The sequence below is a fragment of the Caretta caretta genome, chromosome 24 (assembly GCF_965140235.1).
Source record: "Caretta caretta isolate rCarCar2 chromosome 24, rCarCar1.hap1, whole genome shotgun sequence".
In the NCBI taxonomy this organism is placed as follows: Eukaryota; Metazoa; Chordata; order Testudines; family Cheloniidae; genus Caretta; species Caretta caretta.
The window spans coordinates 19,402,681-19,419,844 of record NC_134229.1 but is presented as its reverse complement, the minus strand read 5'-3'; the positions used below and the strand labels follow the sequence as shown (position 1 = coordinate 19,419,844).

Sequence of the window (17,164 nt, the reverse complement as noted above, 5' to 3'; positions counted from 1 at the left end):
GGCATGGGCAGTACACACTGTGCAGAGCCGCCTGGCCATGCCTCCGCCTGGGGGCCGCTTCCGGGAACAGCGCAGAGCCTGGCTTAGCCCCACTGAGCTGCCGACCAGGAACCTCCTGAGGTAAGCGCTGCCCGGCTGGAGCCTGTCCCAGGTCGGAACCCCCTCCTGCACCCTAACTCCCTCCCAAAGCCTGCACCCCCCCCTTGCACCCCAAACTCCTGCCCCAGCCCTGAGCCCCCCTCGGCCCCACCTCCCAGCCTGGAGCCCCCTCCTGCATCTGAAACCCCTCATCCCCAGGCCCACCCCAGAGCCCACACCCCCAGCAGGAGCCCTCACCCCCTTCTGCACCCCACCCCCTGCCTCAACCCGCAGCCCCCTCCCACACCCTGAACCCCTAATTTCTGGCCCCACCCAAGAGCCCACAGCCCCAGTTAGAGCCCTCACTCCCTCCCACACCCCAGCCTAGTGAGAGTGAGTTATGGCAGAGAGAGCGAGCGATGAAGGGAGAAGGGCTGGAGTGAGTGGGGATGGGGCCACAGAGAAGGGGCTGGGGTGGGGCAATGGTGTTTGGTTTTGTGCAATTAGAAAGTTGGCAGCTCTAGTTGGGGTGGGGCATGGGACCCCTCCCCTTGGAATGCACTAGCCCCAATGACAATTTACCATCCGGGTTCTTAAAGGGCCAGCACAGTCGTGGAGCCCAGACCCCCATGGTAGCCACCCCATGGGGCAGAATGTGCATTGCATTGCTTCCACTAACGCAGCGGTTCTCAAACTTCTGTCCTGGTGACCACTTCCACCCAGCAAGCCTCTGAGTGTGACACCCCCACCCCCCAAAAAAAAATTAAAAACACTTTTTTATATATATAACACCATTATAAATGTTGGAGGCAAAGTGGGGTTTGGGGTGGGGTGGAGGCTGACAGCTCATGACCCCCCGTGTGATAACCTCTCGACCCCCTGAGGGGTCTCGACCCCCAGTTTGAGAACCCCTGCACTAAGGGGGGCATGTGCATGTGGGTGGAGGCAGGGTGTGAGGGGAGTAAGTTGCATTGTGCACATGGGGAAGTGAGTGGCAGTGCAACCAGCCATGGCCCTATGGATGTGGAGTTGTCTTCACCCTGGGGTGGAGAGTGGCCTCACGTTCATTGGTATCTGCGTGTGTATGGAGCAGCGGCGAGCAACCTGCAGTCAATGTCAGCAAAATGTCTTGCGGCCCGCAATCAGATTAGCCGCAGGTTGCCCACCACTGGTAGGGAGCATTGCATTTCCTGCACTGTGGGGGGCTGCACTGCATGCACCAATGTCTCTGTGAGGGGGCGGCTGATTGCATCCACTGCTGCCGTTTGCATTGCGTTCAGTCTGCATGTGCGTGTGTGTGCGCACATGACATATCACAGTTTCTCTGTGTGTGGATGGGGAGTTTCTTTGCACTGGGGCAGGAGGGAGTTGTATTCCATGCACCGGTTTCTCTGCATACGTGGAGTTGCATTTTGTGCACTTGTGACGAAGTGGGACTGTTCTTAATGTTTCCTCTGAATAGTGTGGGGGTGCCTCAGTTTCCCCTAGGCAGTTCTTAAGTATCTAGGGGGTGGAGTAAGGGTGTATGATCATTGCAGAGCCCTAGAGGGCAGGCGATTGCAGGGGTCTGGACACAGAGAATGGCCGACACCCTGTTTTCTGGCAACTGATGGCCTGGGCCCTTCCCCCCCTGCAAGGTGAGAGCTGAAGGGTTGGAGAACAAAGGAATCGGGTGACCACCTGGCCCTGGAAAGGAACAAAGCCCAGAGGAGGAGGAGCTGGAGGGGTTTTCAGTTTGGGGCTGGCTGGGACATGGAGTGAAGTGCAGACGTGGTTGTCTGGCTCACTGCCCCCCAAAATGGACCCAGCTGAGGGGTCCCGTTCTCTGCACCTGCAAGCTCTGTTTTAGACCATGTTCCTGTCGTCTAATAAACCTTCTGTGTTACTGGCTGGCTGAGAGTCACGTCTGACTGCGAAGTTGGGGTGCAGGACCCTCTGGCTTCCCCAGGAGCCCCGCCTGAGCGGACTCGCTGGGGGAAAGCGCACGGAGGGGCAGAGGATGCTGAATTCTCCGAGGTCAGACCCAGGAAGGTGGAAGCTGTGTGAGCTGTGTGTCCTGAAGACAGGCTGCTCATAGAAAGGCAACTGCCCCAGAGTCCTGACTGGCTTCATGGGGAGCAGTTCCAGAGCATCGCCCAGGGACTCCATGACAGCACTGGTGTCTGGATGTAGGAGACTTTCGTTACCTGTGCTGGTGGTCGAAGTTGTGTTGCATGTATATATACGGGTGGGGGCAGTTGCATTCCATGCTCTGTGCCCGTGCAGGGGATATGATGCAGGCATCTAGATCTGTGTAGGAGGTTGCATTCCATGCATCCGTGTTTCTGTACAGAGGGGGTTGCAGTGTTTGAATGAAGGGATGGACAGTTCTACCTGTGCGTGAAGGTTACATGGCATGGATCGATGACAGGAGTTGTAGTCCATGAACCATTTCTGTGGAGCGGGGGAGGGTAGAGCAGCATCGCATGTGCCGATGTCTGTGGATGCAGTGGGAGGGGGATTGCATTGCATTGCATGCGCCAGTCTGTGTGGGCGATCCTCTGCAGTCTATGCACTGGTGTCTGTGCAGGGGTGGGGAGGGGGATTGCATTGCCTGCACCAGTGTCTGTGCACAGGAAGTGAATTACATGCATCTGTGTCTGTACAGGGTGATGGTGTTGCATTCCATGCAACAGTGTGTACAGGGGGTTGCATTGTGCGCACCCATGCCTGCGCGGGGAGGGGGGCATTGCATAGCATGCATCAGTCTGTGCGTGGGAGGGTTTGCATTGCACGCAGCACATGTGTGCTGGGGTTGTATTAAAATGCAACCCCCCCCACCCTTGCACGCAATGCATGGACCAGCGTGTGGGTTGCATAGCATGCACGGGTGCACGTGCGGGATTGCACCGACAAAAAGCAACCCTGCACACACCAGTGCATGCCATGCAACCCCTTTGCAGGCATGTCGGAACGTGCAATACACGGACCGGTGGGTGGGGGTGGCAGCGTATGCCTCGGTGCACGCGCAGGGGTTGCATTGCGTGCGCAGGGCGGTTGCGCGGCGCACACAGGCGTTGGGGAAAGGAGCTGCGTTGCATGCATCGGTGCGCGCGGGGTATGTACGTTGCATTGAACGCCCCGGGGGGCGGGGGGGTTGCATTGCACGCACCGCAGGCGCGCGGCGGGGGGATACCAGCGGCCGCGGCTCCCAGGCTCCAGCGTGTCACACACACGCCGCTCCGCCTTCCTCCCTGGCCTGCCGAAGGCGGCTTCTGATTGGACGAGGGCTGTGCCGCCCCTAGCCAATGGGGGCACAGTGCGATGACTTCATCCTTTGGTCGCCCCGGGCGCGGATTGGCTGTGGCCAGCCCCGCCCCCGGCCCCCACGTGGGGCGTGTGTGTGTGCTGGGGGCGGGGGGGTTCCCGGTCCGGGCGCTGATTGGCCGCGGTGCGGGCCGCGGCGGCTCCGCTGTTGCCGAGAGGAAGCGCGAGGGGCCCGGACGAGGCGCTACGGAACCGGGCCGGGAGAGACCGCCGGGTGAGCGCATGAATATGTTAATGAGATGCAAATGACCCTTCCCCGGGAGGGCGTCCGGAGGGGGCTCCTGTCCTCTCCCCTTGGAGTTTCGCTCCCAGGCCCTGCGGGGGGGGGCGCCCGCCGGGCTGCCGCGGGGGGTGATGGGAGTTGTAGTCTTTCCGCGCGGGGGGGCCGCCCAGTGGCTTCCGAGGGGCGGGTCACGGCGGGGACTACGTCACCCAGCGCGCAGCGAGCGGCGCCTGGCCTGGCCTGGGGCAGGGTCGGTCGCGGGGGCTGCTGGGAGTTGTAGTGTGCGGAGTCCGTCGGCGGGGACTACGCCTCCCGGCAGGTTCCGCGCCGGGCGGGAAGCGGCCGCGCTGCGTACCGGGAGCCGTAGTCGTCCCGCGGAGCGGGGGCGCCGGGGCTCGTGCCGGGATGCGGACTACAACTCCCATGACGCGCCGCGCGGCCTCGCGCTTCCCCCCTCGCTCCGCGCCATGTAAACAAGTCTGGGCCTGGCCCCGCCCCGCCCCTCTCTGCTATTGGCTACTGTACCTCCTGTGCCGGACTCCTCTACGCCTTCTCGCTCTCTCATTGGCTACTGTAAGTGTCCCTCGCAGGGAAGGGGCAGGATGAGCCTGGGATAGTAACCGCCTCTCCTCGCCTCTGATTGGCCACTGCCACTGCTAATCTTGGGAGGCGGGCCATGCCCAGGTTTGCCTCGTGTCCGTTGGTCCCCGCGACTGCCAGTCAGGGGTTTATGCGCGCTGATTGGCCGGCGGCTCCAGCTGGTCCAGATTCATTCACCATTTTGTCTGTTGGAGTAAAAGGGGCTCGGAGGGGCCGAGAGGGGCTCGGGCTGGACCATCCCGTGGTGCGGGGGGGACCGGGCTGTACCAACCCCCTGGATAGGGGGCAGGGCTGTACCAGGCTCCCCCTCGGACGGGGGGGCAAACAGGTAAGGGGGTCCCCGGGGCGATACCAACCCTCCGTCAGAAAATAGGGGGAAGCCCCCCCGGCGGTACCAACCAACCCCCCCGCTCTGAGAATGGGGGGAGCCCCCTCTGACGGTACTAACCAACCCCCCTCTAAAAAATGGGGGGAGCCCCCCGGGCGGTATGTACCAACCCCCCCTGAAAATGGGGGGAGCCCCCCGGGCGCTACCGACCCCCCCTGAAAATGGGGGGAGCCCCCCCGGGCGGTACCATTTTCAGTAGTGTGGCAGGAAAGGGCTGCACCATTTTTTGGGCAAGGGGGTTGCGTTGCTATTATGGGATGGGGGTTTCCCGGGTGAGAGGGACCCCCTGGGATAGTATTATGGGTTGGAGAGTGGTGAGCCACTCAGGAGACCCCAGCGTGTGTGTGTGTGTGGGGAGCTGGGGGTGAGGGGGATCCTCTGGGCCTGACAGACTAGGGGAAATGGGGCCCAGGGCGTGGGGGTGTCAGGATGTCCTAGGGGGCCTGGGCAGTCGGTGTTGAGGCGGGGGGAAGGCTGGAGCTGGGGAAGATGAGCTGGGGGGGGGTGCAGAAAAGGCAGACGGGGCTGGCATTGTGGGGGTGGGGGCTGGCCCGGGGGGGTGTTGGGATTGGGGTTCCCTGGTATTGGTGGGGTTGGCGGTTGTGGCCCCATTTCCTCCCAGGGATGCCCAGAGGGGCCCTGCTAGGCCAAGTGGCCCAGGACTCCGGAGGATACAGGCAGGGCCCAGCTGCTCTCCCTCCCTCAGCCCATCTTAAGGGGGGAGGGGGTGGCGTTCCAGCCACTCCTGGGTCTCTGCCTGAAATTGGGGGCCAGGAATCGTCCCGGGGGATCTCAGCAGCTGGGACGTCCCACACACCTTTACACACTCTGGGGGGTGGGGGGGGGCTTTAAGATTTGCACATGGGCAGAGAGATTTCCCCCACACACACCTTGCTTAACCTCTCCCTGCCTGGGGTAGGCTGGGCTGGGCCAGGATTCAGGGCAAACAGGTATGTGAGGGGCAAATTTAGCCCCGTTCCCAGAACAGGGTGTATTGGGGGATGTTCCTCTCCCACACAGGGGCTTACTGCCCCCACGCAGGAACCCACTTCCCCCATGGTGGACATGAGATCCCAGCACTCCCTCTGGCCCCCCTGCCCTGGGACTATACACACAAACTCCCCCCTGGTAGTTGGGATGTTGGGGGAGGGCTGTGGGTCGGGGTTCAGGGGCCCCAGTAGAGCTGGGGGAAGCCCTGGGTGGGTTGTCCAGACCTCACCCCTTGACCTGGTCTCCCCCCCCGCCCCTGCCCTCCCAGGTCCTGTGAGTTCACCCTGCCTGGAGGCTGGAAGATGAAACCCGCGAGGAAGGCTGCCAGCTCCTCTTCTTCCGCCTCGTCCAGCAGCAGCAGCAGCCGTTCTCCCCCATCCACTCGGGCCAAGACCCAGAAGCGCAGGACGGCTGAGGGGGGGCCCAAGCCGGCAGAGGAAGAGGAGGCGGGCGGGGGAGGTGGGGAGGAAAGCCCTGCCCAGCCCCCGCCCTTGTCAGGCCCCCATCTCATGCCAGTGAAGATGGACCCCGGCTCGCGGGAGCTGCCTGGCAGGCAGAGTGATCCCTACGAGACACCCGAGGGGGAGCCGGGGTGCGACGACCCCCCAGGGGAGCCCCCTCTGAGCCGCAAGACGGCCACCTTCAAATCCCGAGCCCCCCGCAAGAACCCAGCGGCCGGGGAGGAGTGGAGCGGGTCCGAGGGCTCCGGGGTGCCAGGCGAGGAGGGCGCCGGGCGCTGCCCCTCCTCCAGCACCGACACAGCCAGCGAGCACTCGGCTGACGAGGACGCCAAGGGAGCTCGGGGGGAGCTGTGGGGCCTGGCTCCCGGCCCCAGCGACTATGACCTGCGGCTGCTGCGCTCGCAGCGGGTCCTGGCCCGGCGCCAGGGCATCTTCCAGCCAGCCGTGGTCAAGCACGTCCGGCGTGGCCAGGACCTGGGAGTTCAGTTCGCCGGCGACCGGGCCGTCACCTACTACGAGGGGGCGCTGGGCTCGGGGGCCCTGGACGTGGTCCTGGACACCACGCCCTCTGCGGGCGCCGTGGCAGTGGGGGCCCGTGTCTGCGTCTGCGTGGCCCCCGAGGAGACGACCTACTACGAGGGCACTGTGATGGAGGTGAGCCTGAAGCCGGCCTCCTACAAGGTGCGTTTCGCCGGCCCCAGCCCGGCCCCCCGCAAGGACACGGTTTGGGTGCCACGCTCCGGCCTGCGGCTGCTGCGCCCACCCTGGAACCCAGCTGCCGCCGCGCCCCCCAAGCCAGAGGAGGAGGAGCCCCCTGGCCCTGAGCCCAAGCAGCCGGAGGACGCCGAGGTTTCCAAGATCAGCGCTGGCGTGCGGGGGGCCGGGGAGGAGAAGCCCTCGGCTGCCCCCCCGCAGCTGCTGTCGCCCCCCAAATCCCCGGCATTCGCCCGCCTGCCGGAGCAGGCCTCCCCGCTGCTGAGCCCCGAGGCGGGCGGCAGCCGCAGCAGCAGCGTGGTGTCGGTGGAGAAGTGCAGCACGCCGGGCTCGGGGCGCTCCCGCACGCCCCTGACGGCCGCCCAGCAGAAGTACAAGAAGGGGGACGTGGTCTGCACCCCCAACGGCATCCGCAAGAAGTTCAACGGCAAGCAATGGCGCCGGCTCTGCTCCCGCGAGGGCTGCATGAAGGAGTCCCAGCGGCGGGGGTACTGCTCCCGCCACCTCTCCATGCGCACCAAGGAGCTGGAGAGCCTGTCGGAGGGCCGGGCCAGCGGGCTGCGGGAGGGCAGCGCCGAGTTCGACTGGGATGAGACGTCCCGCGACAGCGAGGCCAGCAGCGCCCGCGGCGACTCCCGCCCCCGCCTGGTGGCGCCGGCCGACCTGTCCCGCTTCGAGTTCGACGAGTGCGAGGCGGCCGTCATGCTGGTGTCCCTGGGCAGCTCGCGCTCGGGCACCCCGTCCTTCTCGCCCGTCTCCACGCAGTCGCCCTTCTCGCCCGCCCCCTCGCCGTCCCCCTCGCCCCTCTTCGGCTTCCGGCCCGCCAACTTCAGCCCCATCAACGCCTCGCCCGTCATCCAGCGGGCAGCCGCCCGCAGCCGCCACGTCAGTGCCAGCACGCCCAAGGGGGCGGGGGGCGGCGTGCTGAGCCCCGAGATGCTGCACCACGCCCCGCACCGGGAGCGGCACTCCTCGGGCATCGTGCCCACCTTCCAGACCAACCTGACCTTCACCGTGCCCATGAGCCCCAGCAAGCGCAAGGCAGAGGCGCCCCACGGCGGGCCGGGGGGGGGCACCGACTTCCAGAAGAGCGACAGTCTGGACTCGGGGGTGGAGTCGGTCTCCCACACCCCCACCCCCTCCACGCCCGCCGGCTTCCGGGCTGTCTCACCGCCGGGCCCCGGGCCCTTCTCCTCCCGCTCCCAGCAGGCCTCGCCGCTGTTGCTGCTCTCCCCACCCGCCGGGCTGACCTCCGACCCCAGCCCCATGGTGCGCCGGGTGCCGGCCGTGCAGCGGGACTCGCCTGTCATCGTCCGCAACCCCGACGTGCCGCTGCCTTCCAAGTTCACAGAGAAGCCCCGGGAGGGGCGGGCAGGCAGCCCCCGGCTGGGCAAGGTGGGCACGAAAGAACAGCTGCAGGTGCCGGTGCCCATCAATATGGGGCGGGCGCTCCCCTGCAGCCAGGCCAGCGCTGTCCCGGCCCCTGAGCAGGCACCCCCCGTCTTCAGCGTCTCCTCGCCCTTCCAGCCGGTCGCCTTCCACCCCTCCCCGGCTGCCCTGCTGCCCGTCATTGTGCCCAACGACTACCCCGGGCCGCCAGCCCCCAAGAAAGAGATCATCATGGGCCGGCCTGGCACAGGTAAGGGACCTCCGGGGCGCCCTCAGGCCTGGCCTCAGTGCAGTGCTGCAGGGACTGGGGCTGGGCTCGGGAGGGGGCGCTCTCCCCTCTGGCATACAATGGTCTTGGACCTGTGGCTGCATATTTCTGCTGGGACAGGGGTTCCTGTATGAACAGCTCCTGTGCCCCACCCCAGAGGGGCCACATCCCAGCGCCGGGCGAGGGGTCCCTGTATAGACAGCCCCCGCCCTACCCCAGAGGTGGCCGCATCCCAGCGCCGGGCGAGGGGTCCCTGTATAGACAGCCCCCGCCCTACCCCAGAGGTGGCCGCATCCCAGCGCCGGGCGAGAAGCCTTTGTGCCTTTGTTGGAATACTAGTCTGTCAGCTCAGCTCAGCTCTCGACATTGATCTCTAGCCTAGTTCAGCCTAAAAGGCAACCGCTCCCCCCCCCACCCCCCCCCGCCCTCTGGCTGCTGAGGGGGGCTGGGGTCAGCGGGTGGGACGGGGGTAACGTGGCTGCGTGTGATGCTGAACGTGCACAGCCTTGGGTGTGTGTGCGAGAGATGCCAGTGCCCTGAAGGGGACGCTGTGTGCGTGTCAATGCTTCTGAGTGTGTGCGCGTGTCTCACGGTGCCTGGCCCTGGGGGCTCAGTCTCCCTCCGGTTCCCCCGGTGGCTGTCGCCAAACCCTGCTGGCGCCCCCCCCATTGTGCGTTGCTGGCCACTCACACTCGCCTAGGCTGGATGGGCTCCTCGGCGATTCTGCGTGGGGCTTTTTCTCTTCTTACCCCAGCCTGGATCTCTGGTGCAGGGCTTGCACGTGGGACTCGTGTGCTCAGTTTTGCACAGCCTGGGGCTCTTGGGGCAGCGTTTGCACCATGGGCTCATAGCTCATTCTTGCCCTAGTTTGGGGTTCCCAGTGCAGGGTTCACACACTCGCTGTCGCACTGAGCCAGGCCTCTGGTCAGAGGCCCCCATCACCAGCCATTGTGGACTGGCTGTGGAATCCCTGGGGGGTGGGGCCTAGCTCCCTGCCCCAGGGGTGTGGGTGTGAACGGGCAGCTCACTCGCTCCCCTCCCGTCACCATCCCTGCAGTATCGGGGATGTAGTTTGCCGTCTCTTGGCAACCGGTAACCAGAGCGACCATCTCCCTGTGCTCCAAGCCCCATCTCTATTTATATTGGCGTGAGAAGGGTGGGTGTGCAAGTGGGCGTGCGATGGGGTTGCACGAGTGCAGGGGACATGACAGAGCTGGCCTCTCCACCCTCCCGCGGATAATGCTCATACGCAAGCTCTCCCACAGTGCCTGTGTGACTGGCATAGATGTGCACAAAAGCAGTTGCACACATGACATACGTACACGGATCACACTCATGAACACAAGTGTGTTACGCCCGGTTCACATGTCACTTGCATGTTTCACAGACCCCACCACTTTAGTCACAGCCCTGGGGTGCACACCTAACACACCCCAGACTTGGCACAAACACTGCGCTCACACCTTGCCCACTGCTCCTGCACACTTGTGCACACCAGGCAGCTCCAAGCTGTCAAACGTGCACAGTATGTATACAGATGCCTCCCCCTTCCCACAGACATGAGTGTGTTCTACACACGGATGCTGGGCATGTTATCGACACCTGGGTCCCATAGCAGTGGGGCTGGGGGTTGGCCCGGAAATCCTGGTTCTGGGCGGGCGCAGGCTCACGCCAGCCCTCAGCCGCAGCGCCACGCTTGCCAGGCCGGAGCAGCTGCTCACGCACACGGGGTCCTGGTGGCGCTGGGTCCTTCTGGTCCAGCTGAGCCCTGGCAGCTTCACAGGTGGTGGCTTTGTGGCACGCACGCATTGCACGTTCGTCTGCCATCTCACACTCTCTTGCACCCCTTTGCGATCCCTCTGTCCCTCCCCCATGCGCTGGCATCTGCTTCTGCCCGCTCACCTCCCCTGAGGGGCGTCTCGCACCCTCACGCTGGCATTGCTGGGTGGGTACTTGGGCTCTGGGTCGCCCTGGAGACCCCACGGACTCCATGGCAACCCCTGGGTGTGTGTGTGTGTGTGTGTGTGTCTGGGGTTGCCATGGAGACCCCATCCTTCCTGTGTGGGGCAGGGTTGCCCCAGAGTGGGGGAGGGGGAACAGGCTGCCCCCTAGTTCCTTTCGTGCTCTCATGGTCGCCTCCCCACCAGTCTTCTTAGCGGGCCCCCCTGGCTGCGAGACTCATCCCTGGTGGCCACTGGAACGTCCCACGGGCCGTCCCGTGTTGCTGCCCCCCAGAACTGCATGGGGGGAGGGGACCCCAAGACTGTGTCTCTGCCGCCCCCTGCTGGAGGGGCTGAGTCCTGCTCTGTGTGTGTGTCCCTGCCCCCCCCCCCCCCCGCTGGAGGGGATGGGCCCTGCGCTCTAGTCCCTGTCTCTTGCTGTGTGTGTTACGCTGTACATTGTGGGCAGTTCTGTGTGTTTTGTGGGCTGTCTCTTGCTGGCTGTGTGGTGTGTGGGTTTTTTTTCTGTACAGGATATGTGTGTTCTTATACTTCGGGTGTGTTGCCACGTTGGAATTGTCTTGCTCTTGTTGTGTCTCTGCTCTTTGTGTCCGAGTGTATTAAACTGCATTTGCAGGTGTGCGTAGTGTGGTGTTACAGTGCATTGGCATGTGTGCGTCCCTCTCAGTGTATCTTGTCTCTCTTGTGGGGTGTAGGTGCGTGTGCATGTCTCCTACTGTACATTCGTGTCTCCTGTGTGTGCGCGTGTTTGGGGGGGTGTTTTGTGTGTCTCTTGCTTGCAGCGTGTGTGTTTGTTTTCCTCTCTCACATGTGTGTTTGTGCCCGCCCCCGTGAGCTCTCAGCCCAAGGCTGGGGGGCATGGAGTGGGGTTGCTGGGTTCTCTCTGACCCCTACTCCATGGACCTGCCCGGGGTGTGAGCAGAGGCCGTGTTGACTCAGGCTGCCGGGCCTGGTGTATGTGGGGAGTGTGCATGGGCCCCGGGTTAGCAGGTCCCTGGGATGTGGGGGCCCACCCGGCAGGGCCGGCTCCTCCCCCTCGCCCCTGGGTGTGTGAGCGAGGTTATCCCAAGAATGCAGCTGGGCCCCCAGCGTGCCCGGCGGGCAGCCAGCGAGGAGCCAGCACCCCTGGGAGTGTGCGTGTGTGAGATAGAGAGCAGCTCTGTGTGTGTCAGTGTGTGGTAGAGAGTGGGTGTGCGTCAGCATAGCCAGATACATCAGTGTCTGTGTGTGAGCACGGGGGGCGTGTGTCTCCAAGTCCGAGTGTGAGCGTGTCAGCAAGCCCAGCTGTGTGAGAGCGCGCCTGTGGGAGCATGTGTACATATGCACAGCTCCGTGGGGGAGTGAAAGTGCACAGCTGTGTGTGCAAACATGCTGGTGCACACCTCTCTGGGCACGTCCTCGTGCCTGTGTATGTGTAAAGGCAGGTATTGGGGTGAGAACATGTGAGCATTTCGTGCCCATGAGGGGCAGCTGAGTGGGATGCCTGGGTGGGCGTGTGGTTGACGCGCAGGCGAGTGTGGCCAGGGAGCACACACTGCTGCGAGCGTGTCAGCTGTGGGGGTGTGGGGCATGGGAATGTAAGATGCGTACATGAGTGTGTGTATGACACACGAGTGAGCGTGTTAGAGGTGCACAGGAGTGTGTGTGGTGCGGCTGCAGGCGTGTTAAGCGCACATGTGCGGGTGTATGGAGTGTGCGTGTGTGGCGTGTGTGCGGGCGTGTTAAGAAGTTCACGTGAGTGTGCAGGCGGGTGCGGGAGTGAGCGTGTCAGAGGCGCACAGGAGCGTGTGTGTGGGCGGGTTAAGAAGGGCACGTGAGTGTGCAGGCGGGTGCGGGAGTGAGCGTGTCAGAGGTGCACAGGAGCGTGTGTGCGGGCGGGTTAAGAAGGGCACGTGAGTGTGCAGGTGGGTGTGGGAGTGAGCGTGTCAGAGGTGCAAAGGAGCGTGTGTGCGGGCGTGTTAAGAAGGGCACGTGAGTGTGCAGGCGGGTGCGGGAGTGAGCGTGTCAGAGGTGCACAGGAGCATGTGTGCGGGCGGGTTAAGAAGGGCACGTGAGTGTGCAGGCGGGTGCGGGAGTGAGCGTGTCAGAGGTGCACAGGAGCGTGTGTGTGGGCGTGTTAAGAAGGGCACGTGAGTGTGCAGGTGGGTGTGGGAGTGAGCGTGTCAGAGGTGCACAGGAGCGTGTGTGCGGGCGGGTTAAGAAGGGCACGTGAGTGTGCAGGCGGGTGCGGGAGTGAGCGTGTCAGAGGTGCACAGGAGCGTGTGTGCGGGTGGGTTAAGAAGGGCACGTGAGTGTGCAGGCGGGTGTGGGAGTGAGCGTGTCAGAGGTGCACAGGAGCGTGTGTGCGGGTGGGTTAAGAAGGGCACGTGAGTGTGCAGGCGGGTGTGGGAGTGAGCGTGTCAGAGGTGCACAGGAGCGTGTGTGCGGGCGGGTTAAGAAGGGCACGTGAGTGTGCAGGCGGGTGTGGGAGTGAGCGTGTCAGAGGTGCACAGGAGCGTGTGTGCGGGCGTGTTAAGGGCACGTGAGTGTGCAGGCGGGTGTGGGAGTGAGCGTGTCAGAGGTGCACAGGAGCGTGTGTGCGGGTGGGTTAAGAAGGGCACGTGAGTGTGCAGGCGGGTGTGGGAGTGAGCGTGTCAGAGGTGCACAGGAGCGTGTGTGCGGGTGGGTTAAGAAGGGCACGTGAGTGTGCAGGCGGGTGTGGGAGTGAGCGTGTCAGAGGTGCACAGGAGCGTGTGTGCGGGCGGGTTAAGAAGGGCACGTGAGTGTGCAGGCGGGTGTGGGAGTGAGCGTGTCAGAGGTGCACAGGAGCGTGTGTGCGGGCGTGTTAAGAAGGGCACGTGAGTGTGCAGGCGGGTGCGGGAGTGAGCGTGTCAGAGGTGCACAGGAGCATGTGTGCAGGCGTGTTAAGAAGGGCACGTGAGTGTGCAGGTGGGTGTGGGAGTGAGCGTGTCAGAGGTGCAAAGGAGCGTGTGTGCGGGCGTCTTAAGAAGGGCACGTGAGTGTGCAGGCGGGTGCGGGAGTGAGCGTGTCAGAGGTGCACAGGAGCATGTGTGCGGGCGGGTTAAGAAGGGCACGTGAGTGTGCAGGCGGGTGCGGGAGTGAGCGTGTCAGAGGTGCACAGGAGCGTGTGTGCGGGCGGGTTAAGAATGGCATGTGAGTGTGCAGGCGGGTGTGGGAGTGAGCGTGTCAGAGGTGCACAGGAGCGTGTGTGCGGGCGTGTTAAGAAGGGCACGTGAGTGCAGGCGGGTGTGGGAGTGAGCGTGTCAGAGGTGCACAGGAGCGTGTGGGCAGGTTAAGAATGGCACGTGAGTGTGCAGGCGGGTGTGGGAGTGAGCGTGTCAGAGGTGCACAGGAGCGTGTGTGCGGGCGGGTTAAGAAGGGCACATGAGTGTGCAGGCGGGTGTGGGAGTGAGCGTGTCAGAGGTGCACAGGAGCGTGTGTGCGGGCGGGTTAAGAATGGCACGTGAGTGTGCAGGCGGGTGCGGGAGTGAGCGTGTCAGAGGTGCACAGGAGCGTGTGTGCGGGCGGGTTAAGAATGGCATGTGAGTGTGCAGGCGGGTGCGGGAGTGAGCGTGTCAGAGGTGCACAGGAGCGTGTGTGCGGGCGGGTTAAGAATGGCACGTGAGTGTGCAGGCGGGTGCGGGAGTGAGCGTGTCAGAGGTGCACAGGAGCGTGTGTGCGGGCGGGTTAAGAAGGGCACGTGAGTGTGCAGGCGGGTGCGGGAGTGAGCGTGTCAGAGGTGCAAAGGAGCGTGTGTGCGGGCGTGTTAAGAAGGGCACGTGAGTGTGCAGGTGGGTGTGGGAGTGAGCGTGTCAGAGGTGCACAGGAGCGTGTGTGCGGGCGGGTTAAGAAGGGCACGTGAGTGTGCAGGCGGGTGTGGGAGTGAGCGTGTCAGAGGTGCACAGGAGCGTGTGTGCGGGCGGGTTAAGAAGGGCACGTGAGTGTGCAGGCGGGTGTGGGAGTGAGCGTGTCAGAGGTGCACAGGAGCGTGTGTGCGGGCGTGTTAAGAAGGGCACGTGAGTGCAGGCGGGTGTGGGAGTGAGCGTGTCAGAGGTGCACAGGAGCGTGTGGGCGGGTTAAGAATGGCACGTGAGTGTGCAGGCGGGTGTGGGAGTGAGCGTGTCAGAGGTGCACAGGAGCGTGTGTGCGGGCGGGTTAAGAAGGGCACGTGAGTGTGCAGGCGGGTGTGGGAGTGAGCGTGTCAGAGGTGCACAGGAGCGTGTGTGCGGGCGGGTTAAGAATGGCACGTGAGTGTGCAGGCGGGTGCGGGAGTGAGCGTGTCAGAGGTGCACAGGAGCGTGTGTGCGGGCGGGTTAAGAATGGCATGTGAGTGTGCAGGCGGGTGTGGGAGTGAGCGTGTCAGAGGTGCACAGGAGCGTGTGTGCGGGCGTGTTAAGAAGGGCACGTGAGTGCAGGCGGGTGTGGGAGTGAGCGTGTCAGAGGTGCACAGGAGCGTGTGGGCGGGTTAAGAATGGCACGTGAGTGTGCAGGCGGGTGTGGGAGTGAGCGTGTCAGAGGTGCACAGGAGCGTGTGTGCGGGCGGGTTAAGAAGGGCACGTGAGTGTGCAGGCGGGTGTGGGAGTGAGCGTGTCAGAGGTGCACAGGAGCGTGTGTGCGGGCGGGTTAAGAATGGCACGTGAGTGTGCAGGCGGGTGCGGGAGTGAGCGTGTCAGAGGTGCACAGGAGCGTGTGTGCGGGCGGGTTAAGAATGGCATGTGAGTGTGCAGGCGGGTGCGGGAGTGAGCGTGTCAGAGGTGCACAGGAGCGTGTGTGCGGGCGGGTTAAGAAGGGCACGTGAGTGTGCAGGCGGGTGCGGGAGTGAGCGTGTCAGAGGTGCACAGGAGCGTGTGTGCGGGCGGGTTAAGGGCACGTGAGTGTGCAGGCGGGTGTGGGAGTGAGCGTGTCAGAGGTGCACAGGAGCGTGTGTGCGGGCGTGTTAAGGGCACGTGAGTGTGCAGGCGGGTGTGGGAGTGAGCGTGTCAGAGGTGCACAGGAGCGTGTGTGCGGGCGTGTTGAGAAGGGCACGTGAGTGTGCAGGCGGGTGCGGGAGTGAGCGTGTCAGAGGTGCACAGGAGCGTGTGTGCGGGCGGGTTAAGAATGGCACGTGAGTGTGCAGGTGGGTGTGGGAGTGAGCGTGTCAGAGGTGCAAAGGAGCGTGTGTGCGGGCGGGTTAAGAAGGGCACGTGAGTGTGCAGGCGGGTGTGGGAGTGAGCGTGTCAGAGGTGCACAGGAGCGTGTGTGCGGGCGTGTTGAGAAGGGCACGTGAGTGTGCAGGCGGGTGCGGGAGTGAGCGTGTCAGAGGTGCACAGGAGCGTGTGTGCGGGCGTGTTAAGAAGGGCACGTGAGTGTGCAGGCGGGTGCGGGAGTGAGCGTGTCAGAGGTGCACAGGAGCGTGTGTGCGGGCGGGTTAAGAATGGCACGTGAGTGTGCAGGTGGGTGTGGGAGTGAGCGTGTCAGAGGTGCAAAGGAGCGTGTGTGCGGGCGGGTTAAGAAGGGCACGTGAGTGTGCAGGCGGGTGCGGGAGTGAGCGTGTCAGAGGTGCACAGGAGCGTGTGTGCGGGCGGGTTAAGAAGGGCACGTGAGTGTGCAGGCGGGTGCGGGAGTGAGCGTGTCAGAGGTGCACAGGAGCGTGTGTGCGGGCGGGCTAAGAAGGGCACGTGAGTGTGCAGGCGGGTGCGGGAGTGAGCGTGCCCGGCCGGCCGGCCCACGTGACCCCGTGTCCTGCCGTGCCCTGAGGCCAGGGTGAGGGGCGCGGCGCCGCAGGACCCAGGCGGAGCCGCGGCCCCCCCGCTCCCAGCGCCGGCGGGGGGGGGGGGCGGGGGAGCAGCCAATAGCTGGCGCCGCCGCTCCCGGCCAATCGGGAGCCGAGCCGTTGATTCGCCCCGCGGTGACGTCGCGGCGGCGGCCAATGGGCGGGCGGCGTGTGTGAGCGCCGCTCATTTGCATGTGAATGACCCGGGGCGGCGGCGGCCAATGGGGGGGGCGCTGGGGCCTGCGTGACGCGGGGCGCGCGCGGGGGGGGCCGCCCTCGTTCCCAGGCGGGGCCGGGCCGGGACAGGCGGCGACAGGCGGCGGCGGGCGCCGGGCAACGGCGACAGGCGGAGACCCCCCCCCCCGCGCGCGCCCCCGCCCGCCCCGCGCCCCCTCCGCGCGCGCCCGCGTCCGCTCGCCCCCCGCCCGGCGCGCGCGCCCCCCCCCAGCCTGGGGGCGGCCCCGGGCGCGCGCGCGCAGGGCTGAGGCGCCCCCGGCCGGCAGAGGGGGCGGGGGGGGCATGACCCCCGCCGCCGCCCCCCCGCGATGTTCTCCGCGGAGCGACCCCCGGCAGCGCTGCCCCCCCCCGCGCCGCGGCGGGGGCTCGGCATGTTCGGTCAGTGGCGCGGGGGGGGCGCGGGGGGGGGCAGCCGGTGACCCTTGAACCCCGGCGCGGTGGGACCCCGAGAGCTGCCCGCCACCGAGCCCCCCTGGCAGCCCCGGGGGGAGAGTCGGGGGCGGGGGCGCAGGAATGGGGCGCGGGGCCCCTCCCCTCTGGGGGGCGCCAGGTCCTGTCTGGGTGCAAGGCGGGGACTGCCTGGGGGGCAGGAATGGGGCGCGGGGCCCCTCCCCTCTGGGGGGCGCCAGGTGCTGTCTGGGCACATGGGGGGAGTGGCGGGGGGGCAGGAATGGGGCGCGGGGCCCCTCCCCTCTGGGGGGCGCCAGGTCCTGTCTGGGTGCAAGGCGGGGACTGCCTGGGGGGCAGGAATGGGGCGCGGGGCCCCTCCCCTCTGGGGGGCGCCAGGTCCTGTCTGG

The 17,164-nt window shown here is 65.3% G+C and overlaps 1 protein-coding gene across 1 annotated transcript in view; it reads left to right on the top strand.

Moving 5' to 3' along the window:
• Positions 1–3,350: 3,350 nt before the first annotated feature.
• The window catches only part of CIC (capicua transcriptional repressor), a 31,376-nt gene continuing 17,562 nt past the window's right edge, over positions 3,351–17,164 (top strand). Inside the window, 2 exon segments of the mRNA XM_075122954.1 lie at positions 3,351–3,598; positions 5,854–8,399. Of these exon segments, the coding sequence (XP_074979055.1) occupies positions 3,366–3,598; positions 5,854–8,399 (2,779 nt within the window). The 5' untranslated portion in view covers positions 3,351–3,365.